Source organism: Haliotis rubra, unplaced genomic scaffold (assembly GCF_003918875.1).
Source record: "Haliotis rubra isolate DU_JTF1 unplaced genomic scaffold, ASM391887v1 Scf245, whole genome shotgun sequence".
In the NCBI taxonomy this organism is placed as follows: Eukaryota; Metazoa; Mollusca; class Gastropoda; order Lepetellida; family Haliotidae; genus Haliotis; species Haliotis rubra.
In genome coordinates, this window is record NW_025766503.1 from 1,087,790 (window position 1) to 1,100,212 (window position 12,423).

At 42.7% G+C, this 12,423-nt stretch overlaps 1 protein-coding gene across 1 annotated transcript in view; it reads right to left on the reverse strand.

The window, feature by feature from the left end:
- Positions 1-12,423, reverse strand: part of LOC124279024 (ATP-dependent RNA helicase DDX1-like) — a 396,346-nt gene that overhangs the window by 383,703 nt on the left and 220 nt on the right. The window contains 2 exon segments of the mRNA XM_046714816.1: positions 10,097-10,150; positions 12,174-12,264. Of these exon segments, the coding sequence (XP_046570772.1) occupies positions 10,097-10,150; positions 12,174-12,264 (145 nt within the window).

Below are 12,423 nucleotides of genomic sequence, written 5' to 3' on the forward strand. Positions count from 1 at the left end.
ACTTGGAGCCACTTAGCCTTCGCGACCTTCGCTAAGGTATCGAGTCAGAGCCCGATCAGTATATATATATATATCAGCTTGCTTCGCGAACGACCTCTGTGTTCAACAGGAGTGAGTGAGTGAGTGAGTGAGTTTAGTTTTACGCCGCACTCAGCAATATGTGGGGTCGGTGAAGCCTACTCCTCCGCGACGTCCCTTGTAACTGGTGAGGCTCTAGCTCCTTCGCGGAGGTGGCCTGGGACTTCCTTAGCGAAGTGTCTAGAGTCCGATCAATATATGAGCGTTAGCTTCATACAGGGTGTGGTTCTTGCTGGTTCTGCATAAGTAGAGCCGAGTAGATCATCCTATCATCTTCAGAAGTCGTGTCACGAAATCTGGTGATAAGAATCTCATTGATCGTTCTAGATCTATTAAGGCCAAGAACATACGCCTCTGGCGTTTGAACTGTTATGGCTTTATGGTAGGCTGTGTCCACATTCTGTGGCACCGCAGCAATCGAATCGATCGGAGGTAAGGTGATGGCGTCTGCATCGTCTTCCTTTATCAGGTATGTCTGCGCCGAGTTGCCACTCTTGGAAGGTGAAGAGAGATCTAGGTTGTTTACCATCCAATATCGTATCTCAGCGTCTGAGAAAATGCCTCCATCATCTTCTATCCCAGCATCGCTGATGAGAGGTTGATACTCTTCTGATGGTGGACTGTGTATTTCTATCTCTATGTCGGGTGACGCTCGGGGAGACCTGACTGTAGACTTGTGTGCAGACTTGTGTGGTGACCTGTGAGGCGATCGACGTGGTGATGTACGAGGAGATTGGCGCGGTGAACGGCGAGGAGATCGTCTTGGTGATCTGCGTCTATGGGTTGACCTTCTCGGAGACCTGTGAGGAGAATGTTGATAGCTTCGCGAAGCTCTTGTGTAGTCAGGTGTCCTTCGCGAAGGCCTTCGCGAAGCTTCCTCTGCGTCCGGTCCTGGGGACGGGCTTGACTTGACCGAAGGCTTCTGTGAGGTCTGGTGGTCTGAGTCCGCATCTAAGGATGAAGCCGAGGAAGGTGATGATCTATCCCGCCTTCGCGAAGGCCTTCGCGAAGGCTGTACATCTGGGTCCTTCGTCGAGGTGGTCTGCGACTTCCTTCGCGAAGGTGGCTTCGTCGTGGCTGCTACGCTGACGGGGGGTGCCTCTGGGGTGTCGTCTGCGTTGGAACCTTCGCGAAGGCTCAGGCCTTGGGCTGGCTGCTTCTCCAGTCTGTAGTGGCCCTCCATCATGATCATGATTTGCCGCAACAGTTCATCTGGGATGGTCTGCGACGAAGTAGTCGGTGCCCTCTCTGCGATGTTAGCGGCGGGGCCCTCAGGGAAGTCGTCTGACGTCAGTTTAGAGACATCAGGCTGCATGGCGATCTCTGCTGATGTCACTGTAGCTGTCTCCCGTAAGCTTCTTGTGGTATGCATCGTCGGGGATGATGATCGGCTGATCATCGTAGAGGCCCAGTTCAGCGTCTGGAACAATCTCGGTTGAGAAAGTCCTAGTAGACTTCGTTGATTTCCCCTCAGAGGTCGACGCTGCCCTGGGGGTGCGAAGTCTGCGTTGAGTGTTGGTAGCGACGGGACCCTCAGGAAGATCATAGAATATCAGCGTTGGTACATCAGGCTGCATGTTGATCTGCGCTGACATCACTGTTGCCGACATCGGTCATTCTTTTGATGTACATCAGGTATGATGATCGGCTGATCATCATACAGGCCCAAAACTGCGACGGGAACAATCTCGGCTGAGAAGTTCAAGTAGACTTCGTTGATTTCCCCTCAGAGGTCGCGTTGAGATGCAGTAGAAACCCTCTAGTCTTCGGCTGCGACGATGGGATGTCTGGGGAAGCAGGACGCTTCTTGGAGGCGGCGGACTACGTCCCACGCCTCTCCACCACTCTAGCGGAACACCAGACGGGAGGGGGGTCGACCAACAGCAGTAGACTGGCGAGGGGTTCAGGTGTATCAGTCATGGCTAGACTCTAAACAAGAGTCATCAGAAGATGACATATCCCCGGCCCCCATATCTTTGAAAGAACAAATCATCTGACAGTTACTTAAAGTCCAGCTTGATTTTTAGACTAAGTGCAAATCGTTTCCATGGAAATCATGAAAAAATAAATGACAAAATCTGCAAATAGCAAAGGCACCACTTTGGGATCTGCCTCACATATCTGCCAAGTTTTGCTGAAAGATATTAAGAAGTTTTAGGGTTGTGCTCGGAAACAAAACCTACCCTCCCTTTTGAGACTAAGTCCAAATTGTTTTCATGGAAACTGAGAAAATAATAAATCACAAATATCTGCAAATAGCAAAAGGCACCACTTTGGCATCTGCCTGACATATCTGCCAAGTTTTGCTGAAAGATATTAAGAAGTTTTCCAGTTGTGTTCGGAAGCGAAACCCATCCCTTCCTTTTTGAGACTAAGTCGAATCATTTCCATGGAAACCGAGAAAGTAATAAATCACAAATATCTGCAAATAGCAAAGGCACCACTTCAAGATCTGCCTCACATATCTGCCAAGTTTTGCTGAAAGATATAGAGAGGTTTTGAGTTGTGCTCGGAAGCGAAGCCCACCCCTCACTTTTGGGATTAAAGTCGAATCGTTTCCATGGAAACCGGAAAAATTAAAATGCCAAAATCTGTAAATAGCAAAAGGCACAACTTTAGGATCTGTTTGATATATCTACCAAGTTTTGTTGAAAAATATTATCACGGTTTTGAGTTGTGCTCGGAAGCGAAAGCAATCCTTACTTTTGAGACTAAGTCCAAAATGTTTCCATGGAAACCGGGAAAAATAAAAATGACAAAATCTGCAAATAGCAAAAGGCACCACTTAAGGTTCTGTTTCATACATCTACCAAGTTTTGTTGAAAAATATTGAGCGGTTCTTGAGTTATGCTCGGAAAGCGAAGCCCACCCTCACTTTTGGGATTAAAGTCGAATCGTTTCCATGGAAACCGGAAAAATAAAAATACCAAAATCTGCAAATAGCAAAGGCACCACTTAAGGTTCTGTTTGATATATCTACCAAGTCTTGTTGAAAAATATTGAGCGGTTCTTGAGTTATGCTCGGAAGCGAAGCCCACCCCTCACTTTTGGGATTAAGTCGAATCATTTCCATGGAAACCGGGAAAAATAAAAATGCCAAAATCTGTAAATAGCAAAAGGCACAACTTTAGGATCTGTTTGATATATCTACCAAGTTTTGTTGAAAAATATTATCACGGTTTTGAGTTGTGCTCGGAAGCGAAAGCAATCCTTACTTTTGAGACTAAGTCCAAAATGTTTCCATGGAAACCAAGAAAAATAAAAATGCCAAAATCTGCAAATAGCAAAAGGCACCACTTAAGGTTCTGTTTCATACATCTACCAAGTTTTGTTGAAAAATATTGAGCGGTTCTTGAGTTATGCTCGAGCGAAGCCCACCCCTCACTTTTGGGATTAAGTCGAATTGTTTCCATGGAAAACGGGAAAAATAAAAATACCAAAATCTGCAAATAGCAAAGGCACCACTTAAGGTTCTGTTTGATATATCTACCAAGTCTTGTTGAAAAATATTGAGCGGTTCTTGAGTTATGCTCCGAAAGCGAAGCCCACCCCTCACTTTTGGGATTAAGTCGAATCATTTCCATGGAAACCGGGAAAAATAAAAATGCCAAAAATCTGTAAATAGCAAAAGGCACAACTTTAGGATCTGTTTGATATATCTACCAAGTTTTGTTGAAAAATATTATACGGTTTTGAGTTGTGCTCGGAAGCGAAAGCAATCCTTACTTTTGAGACTAAGTCCAAAATGTTTCCATGGAAACCAAGAAAATAAAAATGCCAAAATCTGCAAATAGCAAAAGGCACAACTTTAGGATCTGTTTGATATATCTATCCAGTTTTGTTGAAAAATATTGAATGGTTCTTGAGTTATGCTCGAAAGCGAAAGCAATCCTTACTTTTGAGACTAAGTCCAAAATGTTTCCATGGAAACCGGGAAAAATAAAAATGACAAAATCTGCAAATACCAAAGGCACCCCTCATGGTTCTGTTTGATATATCTACCAACTTTTGTTGAAAAATATTGAGCGGTTCTTGAGTTATGCTCGGAAAGCGAAGCCCACCCCTCACTTTTGGGACTAAGTCGAATTGTTTCCATGGAAACCGGGAAAAATAAAAATGCCAAAAATCTGTAAATAGCAAAAGGCACCACTTTAGGATCTGTTTGATATATCTACCAAGTTTTGTTGAAAAATATTGAATGGTTCTTGAGTTATGCTCGGAAGCGAAGCCCACCCTTCTTTAAGACTAAGTCCAAAAGCGTTTCCATGGAAACCGAGAAAATAAAAATGACAATTATCTGTAAATAGCAAAAGGCACCACCTTAGGTTATGTTTGACATATCTACCAATTTTGGTTAAAAAATATCAAGCGGTCTTTGAGTTATGGTCCGGAAACAAAATGATTACGGACGGACGGATGGACGAGATGACGGACGGACGGACGGACGGACTGGACGGACAGGCGACGAGGCGATGACTATAAAAACGTAATCTGCAACAGTACAGAATTTTCATCAACGTAATCCACTGAAACAAACACAGCGTCCCGTGAATAAACAGTAGAAACACGACTAAATATCAATATATAATTGTTGAAGGATACTAGCTAAACCTCTATAGATGTCTATACGAGGTAATTAACTAAATATAATCAAAGGATATAGTGTGTCGGGAGACACAGGCGCTCTCACGTCCAGCTCACTGGGCGAAGAAGGAGAGATTGAGGCACATGGGTGTGAACATGTTCCCGGGAGACACAGGCGCTCTCACGTCCAGCTCACTGGGCGAAGAAGGAGAGAGTGAGGCACATGGGTGTGAACGTGTTCCCGAGCTTGTGGAAGGAGTACTAATTAGTGATTTTACATTGAAGGGAGCTTCAATTAGGGAGATACAAGTGTTCCACTATGTTCGCAAGAAGAAGAAGACAAGCAAAAGAGCATGAGTCAGGATAAGGAAAAATTTGATATTTGTATACTTATCCTGATTCATGATCTTTTGCTTATCTCCCTTTCCTTTTCGAATGGTAGTGGAACACTTGAATCCCTTGAAGTTCCCAAAGCGGACGTAAAACTACACTCACCCACGAGTTACCTCCCTTTTGTCCTTTTCACGCGCAAACAGTCATGTGACCCGCCTTACTTGTATTCTCTCCTGAATTTCTGCCCATGCACTTGGATCTGCTGTGAAATCCAAAGTGTCTTCAACGGGGAGGTTGGGAGGGCTTCTCGTCATGAGTCAGGATAAGAATAAAAATATCAAGTTTACTTTAAAAATTACATATTTTTACTTATCCTGACTCGTAATCTTTTGCTTATAGCATCCGATGGATTGGTGGTGGGTCAAACCACTTTGTGGATTCATCAGCTGTCCTTAGATACGTCCTGTATCCCCCCCATGGGAACTGCGAAACGGCATTTCCGTGATCCTATTCTTCCAACTTCCGTTATAACTCGTGGGGACCACTTTCTTGTCTTACTTCAGTCTCAGACAAGTTGAATCATGTTGGTTCATGTGGCTACAGATAAACTAGTATCTTCTTATTACAAGATATCTCATAACAACCCATAGATTATGATAAGATCTTTATCATAAATGAGTTGCGACCCCTTCACGTACAGGTAAGATCTTTACCCGTACAGGATCTTTAATCACTCATGCTAGCCTGTGCTAGACTGTGCGCATGGACTTTCAAACTAATACTTTTTGTTTAGTAAAGTTATCAACAAGTCAATGTGATAAAGGGTGAGATTTTCTTACTCAGCGCCTTTGAGGAACCGTTAGTTGCTGTGCTATAACGAGAGACCCAAATTGGTGAATGCCTGAGACGTCTTCAGTGGCTATGTCTCGGAGGTAGTAGTTGGCAAACACTGTGTCCGACTTCCAAAAGCAGCCCTCCATAATTGTTGGTATAGAGCAATTTCCGTGCAGAGCCAGTGTTGACGCCAGTGCTCTGACTTCGTGTGGGTTGGAAGCTCTAGGCGGTTCTAGTCCTTCTGCTTTATAGGCTCTCAATATGACGGCTCTCATCCAGAACGATATGGTCGTTCTTGAGACTTCTGCTGATGTCTCTGTTGATAATGGGATGAACAGGTGCTTGAATTTTTGTCTCCTTGTCTCAGTCTTTTGAAGATATATCTTCAAGGCTCTGACCAGACACAAGGATAGGTCCTCTATATCCTGTGGGCCGAGGATTGTAGATAGCGCGCTGGTACGTGGAACTGTCTATCTGGTTGACCAGGTAGTTGGTTCTTAGCAATGAAGTCCCATCTAAGTCCTAGATGAACTGCAGCATGTTGCCCCCTGTCGAATCTGGTTCGAGCAAAGTCCAGCGCATATATCTCTGATATTCGAGCTGCCGTGGCTAGCGCAAGCAGGAACAGAGTCTTCTGTGTCAGCAGCTCGAGGGTAGTCTGGTCTAGTGGTTTGTAGACATCACTCGTAAGATGACGTAGAATTACATTCAGATCCCAGGCTGGAGCTCTGAATTTCTTTTGCTGGTCCTCCAGTTTAAAAGATCTCAGTAGAGCAAGTAATTCTGGTACTTTCGTCAACTTGATGCCTGTTTTCATGGTAATCACTGTACTGATGGCGGCGAGGTATGTAGATAATGTCGAACCTTTCAGATGTCTGGTCTGACTAAGATGACACAGATATTCCGCCACTTGAGGATGAGTAGCTATCATCGCAGTGAAGCCTTTCTGCCTTGCATAAGTCTCAAACTTCAGCCATTTGTCATCATACAGGTTACGAGTAGATCTGCATAAAGCTAGCGTTACTGCCTTGGCTGCCCTGGTGGAGTATCCTCTTTTCTTCAAACATGTTTTGATACGGTCCACATGTGTAGCTGGAACACTGTCGGGTTCCCGTGGACTTGCTTGGTGTGCGGATGTATGAGTAGGTTCGGGCAAATCTGGTAACTTGATTACTGGACTTCCGAGATCTTCTATTAGGTCTAGGAACCATACTCACGCTGGCCAGTAGGGAGCAACCAAAGTCAGTTGTAGCGCCTGTGTCTGTTTGATCTTCAACAGTACTTCTGGAAGTAATATCAGGGGTGGAAACGCGTAGGCGTTTAGTCGTTCCCATGATATGCTCAGTGCATCTGTTGCCCAGGCTTGAGGATCTGGAACTGGTGAGACAAACGTCTGTAGTTGTTTGTTGAACCTCGTGGCAAACAGGACTATGCAAGGGGATCCTATTTCCCTTATGATGAGCCGGAACGCTTCTGGATGGAGCTTCCATTCCGTAGGTGACGGGTGCAGTGGTTGGGAGAGAGCGTCTGCAAGTACGTTCTTGGCTCCGGGTATGTGACACGCCTTTATCCAGATGTTTGCTTCCTGCGTGATGTGGAACAACTGGAATGTGGATCCTTGCCAATTTATGCAGAATGCCACTGTAGAGTTGTCCGTGTGGACCATCAGCATTCTGTTGTTCAGCGAGCTCGACCATAATTGTAAGGCGTTGATCACAAGTTCAATGTTCTCGAACGTTGAGGGTTCGCAGATGTAGAACTGTGAGTAGGCATCTCATCTCTTCTATCCTCTGCCAAGATGACAGACTCGTCCGACTGTGGAGGCCTTCGCAAAGGTGTACATTTGCCAACGTAGTCTTGAGACGTAGTTCTATGAGGAGTAGGTTCGCGCAGGTCCGTAGGTTCGCACATGTCCGTAGGTTTGCGCTTGGTGTCAGTAGATGAGAGGCTTCTCCGAGCCTTCGCTTCTTCCTGGAACCTACGTTCAATCACGGCCATCATGGCCATCATCTGGTTGGTGAATTGTTTCATAAATTCGCCCGGGTCAAAGTTCTGCATTGGTTGAAGCTGCTGCGGTGTAGACGAAGCGTTCGCGAACGCTGATGAGTTCTGCGCCTCAACTTCACTCTGTTGAGAAGTAGGTGGTAGTTTGTCAAAGCAGGGGACGATCTAGTAGTTGTAGAGGTCGATTGAGTCGCTGATCTCATAAGTACTTCGGGTAGAAGTAACGAGAGGTCATCAAAGACGTCTACTTCGTGTGGAGGTAATATCTCTTCGTTGAAGGATTTCTGCTGCGTTGATTTACTAGCACGCATAGATTTGCCCTCCAATCTGGTAACAGATGCTTTCTTCTGCGATGTAAAAGAAGATGACGTCTTTTTCTTAGCCTGAGACAGAGTCAACTGCGTTGTAGACAATCTCTTCTTGGCCCCCTTACCAGCAGAATGCCCCTGTAACGCACTAAACATAGCACCAGTATTATGAACTTCAGCAGTAGCAAGCAACATACGGTTTGAGGGCTGATCTCCAGTTTTATCGGCCGTGACTTGAGATGACTTTCTCACCCGATCCATTGCACGTCTATAGATGTAAGACAAATATTGATTAGATTGAAGATTTGATAAATAAACACAATAAGTACAGCGCAAGCTGGAAGAACCTGGTTTTATGCACGAAGGGCACTGGGGGTGAGGATCAGCCACGGATAACCTGTGCCTGCAAACACTGCAAGATTTTTATGAAATGTAAACAAAGTTCCATAACGATGAAATAAAGACACAAATGCAAATAATTTCTACAATTTTTTTACATATAATACACAGTAGTTATTGCCAAATCCATATACAGCGTAATTTTGAAGAATAGGACCTAAATAAAAAGGATATAATGCCGTATACGGGACTCCAGTGCTCGCCCAACCATCCGCTTGGGCGAAAAAGGAGGGGAGAGTGACAAGTAAGGCCACATGACTGTTTGCGCGGGAAAAGGACAAAAGGGAGGTAACTCGTGGGTGAGTGTAGTTTTACGTCCGCTCCGGGAACTTTAAGGGATTCAAGTGTTCCACTATCATTCGAAAAGGAAAGGGAGATAAGCAAAAGATCATGAGTCAGGATAAGTAAAAATATATAAACTAATTAGGATTATACGACAAAATATAAAGACGTACATTGACTTCGTTATTTTTCAGTCCTGACATTTTTTACCACTGGCAGATAGTTAAACTTCAAACATTTTGGATGTGTTATCATACAACTGAATATGGAAATATTATCGAGTAAAAAAGATTTAATTTTGCTTATCATTCTATACTTATACTATCAATTGCGCATGCGGGTGGCGCAGCAGAGGTCACGAATCAGTCAAGAATTCTGGGGTATCATCCCGGTACTCATGGGAGAAAAACAATAACAAAAGCAACAACCAGTCCACGGAAATTTGCTCTGGATTAGTGCCCCTTTAAGGCTACAAAAATCACCCCCATTCAAACATACGTTTTCCCAAAATGTACAACAGAATGTTATGCATATTCAGGTTCCATACAAGTTAGGAACATTTAAGAACATCTCAGATATCACTGCTCAGACAATGAGACATCATTTCCATTTTTCCTCCAAGATATACACTCGCGTAACCTTGATTCGTGCATATAAGGAAAATGCGGCGAAATCCATATTTTAAATGCATACTTTCATTTTGTATACGCACTGATTATTTTATTCATTGATTCAGCAAATTGAAAATGCCTAATATTCCACTTATGAATGAAATGTTTGTTTACGGAAGCCATTTGCAATCATCACCTATTCGTGTGCCCACAAAATGTGACGTCACCTTGTTTCATGGACTACGTTGTCGGTTACTCTATACCACAATGTACGACTTCCCACTACAGTAAGTATTGACACCAAGGAAAGCAGACAACGAGAAGAGAGAATGTTGGAGCTATCGGTATCTTTTTACTTGACATTTTGTAAAAATAAAATTTGGCAATGGTGGTATTAGTGATTTGGGGCTTTTATCTAAATGCTGGAAAATTATATTTAGTGTACTTGCGTGTAATGCAGAGATTTGGAACTTTTTTTGTCAGCGAGGCATGGCATTGTATGTACATCAAAAGTACCGCTTCGTGACGTCAGTCGAGACTTAATTTACGAGCTAGCATGATAAATTCCGTGATCTATGAATCAAGGTTATCCACGAATTTAGGTTACGCTTCTGTATATCTCTCTATTCCATGGCTGAGTGTTATAAAGAATGAGAGACCTACCCATGGCGTCTCCCCGGTCAAACATGTTCATCTTCCAACTGGAGCTGCCACCACCTGTAACACAGTCACAACATGTATAACAATAGCTCATCTTCTAAATATCCTTTCCATTTTCCAGTCTTAAGGGAAAAAACCAGAAAGTTAGTTAAACAAGTGACAGCTGTATTAGAATATAAGACACATACATTCAACATATGAGACACCAGTCTGTCTCACAGACCATGAACCACATTTTCCCTACTGCCAAGCCCTCTCTGCAGTGCTAAAGCCCTAAATAAAGCAAGTCTAGACTTCCTCAGGTTCTGAATCTCTGGTCTCCCTAGGCCTCCTTTTCAATTTAAATAGGCTTGTTTGTTACTAACAAAATTATATATATTCAGAGACTAAGCATTAGTCTATTGAGACACTTTCAGCTATCCAAGTGTCACCATAGTCAATGGCCAGTGAGAGAGCAGCCAACACATCAAAAGAGCAGATAACAGCATGTACAGAACATAGTTAACATTTGAACACTTTCTATGCTTATTGTTTCTTGCAGACAACGGGAAAACAAGGAAGCACGTCAGTCATAGTTTAACTTATTTGTCAAACAGTACTATGTGTCTGTGACAGGAGGTGGCTACATTATCTGCTTTGACAATCAACATCTCCAGTGTGGTTTCTTCCATTATTGTTTCTGTCAGACAATTTGTGCATGTATGCATATGTATGCTTTAAGTCAGACCAGTGGTAAAAGGCAAAGTAACAATGATTGTGCAAAAGCACTTCGATCAATGATGATAGTTCATCTTTATCATATGGTATACATTATCAATGCATTAAACAGATCTGCTCAGTAAATAACTATTGACTTATTGTCCCAATGTGTAGATTGGGGTTTCCTGGTAAGTGACAAATTTATAGGTCTGTAATTGAGTAGCATTCTAATTTAAAAGAGGTTAGCATGGTTAGGACAGACTGCTTGCCCTCTTTATAGAGCTGCATGTCACATTTCTCCTTTTGCACAAGCATGTTTATCAAACGGTTCAAAAGTTTGTATCTTTGTTCTGGATCACTGCGAACAATTACAACTAGTTAATTCAATCTAAACAATTGTGGTAGTTGATATTAATTGTGTTTAGTTATTTAGCTGTTCTACATCAATGTGTTTTACATATTTTTCAGTGATATATCTGATACTGCAGTAACTAACACTGATGTATTGTATATGCCAGGTGACTGTTTATTCCTTACATACATAAACAAGAAATTAACACATCTAATTATAAAAATGTGTCTTATTCCCAATGAGTGAATAGTTGTATGTCGGAACATCTGAATATCTTAGGTGAGAGAGAACTGTGCACAAATGTGAATCAGAACATACGTTTGGAGTGTAAAGTGTATTGATATGTTTCATGCTTTTATAATGTTTATAGATACAGTCAGCCCGTGTTAGTCCGGTCCCTGGTAATCTGATTCCTGTGCCATCCGAATAGACTCAAGCTGAAACCAATTTTGTTTACTATATAAACACATCAATTGTTGATTCACTAATCCGATGCTTCAGTCTCCGACTCCGAATATCAATTATCGGTAAAGAATTAGCTAATTGTGCTTGTTCTTTCCCCATTAATCTGGCTGTACATACAGCGGCCATATTGCCTATCAATAGCAGGGCTCATTATCAGCAAACTTTAATGGCAATTAATACATTGCGAGTTGAACAAGTCATGAGTTTATTATTTTTAAATTAACAGGTCACACTTTGATGCCAGTTTACTATGTTTATTTCATTTGTAAGTTTGCCCCTTGTCATTAATGCTATCATAATCTCCAAAGCTAACTTCTTTGTAAAATGTCTTGTGTGAATTGATGTTGAGTATTAGTAATTCTTGTCAGACATATTGTTTCTTGTGTTTCAATCGTGGTGATTCTCAACTCATAACCTTTTGGATAGACCTTCCTTGAACTCCTCAAACAAACCTGGTTACTTTAACCACATGGCTGCACACGTGGCTTCAAATCTCTATGCCTGTCTGACTGTTGTACATTGTATAGGATGTATAAAACACAGAGTTGTACAACACTTGTGTACCTGATTTCCCCTTGGGAGCCTTGGTGGACTTGCCCTCTCTCTGGGTGATCAGCGTCTCATGCACAATCTGCAGGATGGGGAGGCAGAAAGCCTGGACACAGATAGACACAAGGTAACCAAAGGCTGGGTTTAGGCCCCCAAAAATAAATGTTGTGGTTCCGATTTCCTACATTTCAGAACTAGGGTAGGTAGGTAGGTTGGGTTTTTTTTCTGCAAAATATTTTTACATTACTCATGTGTCAGAAAATAA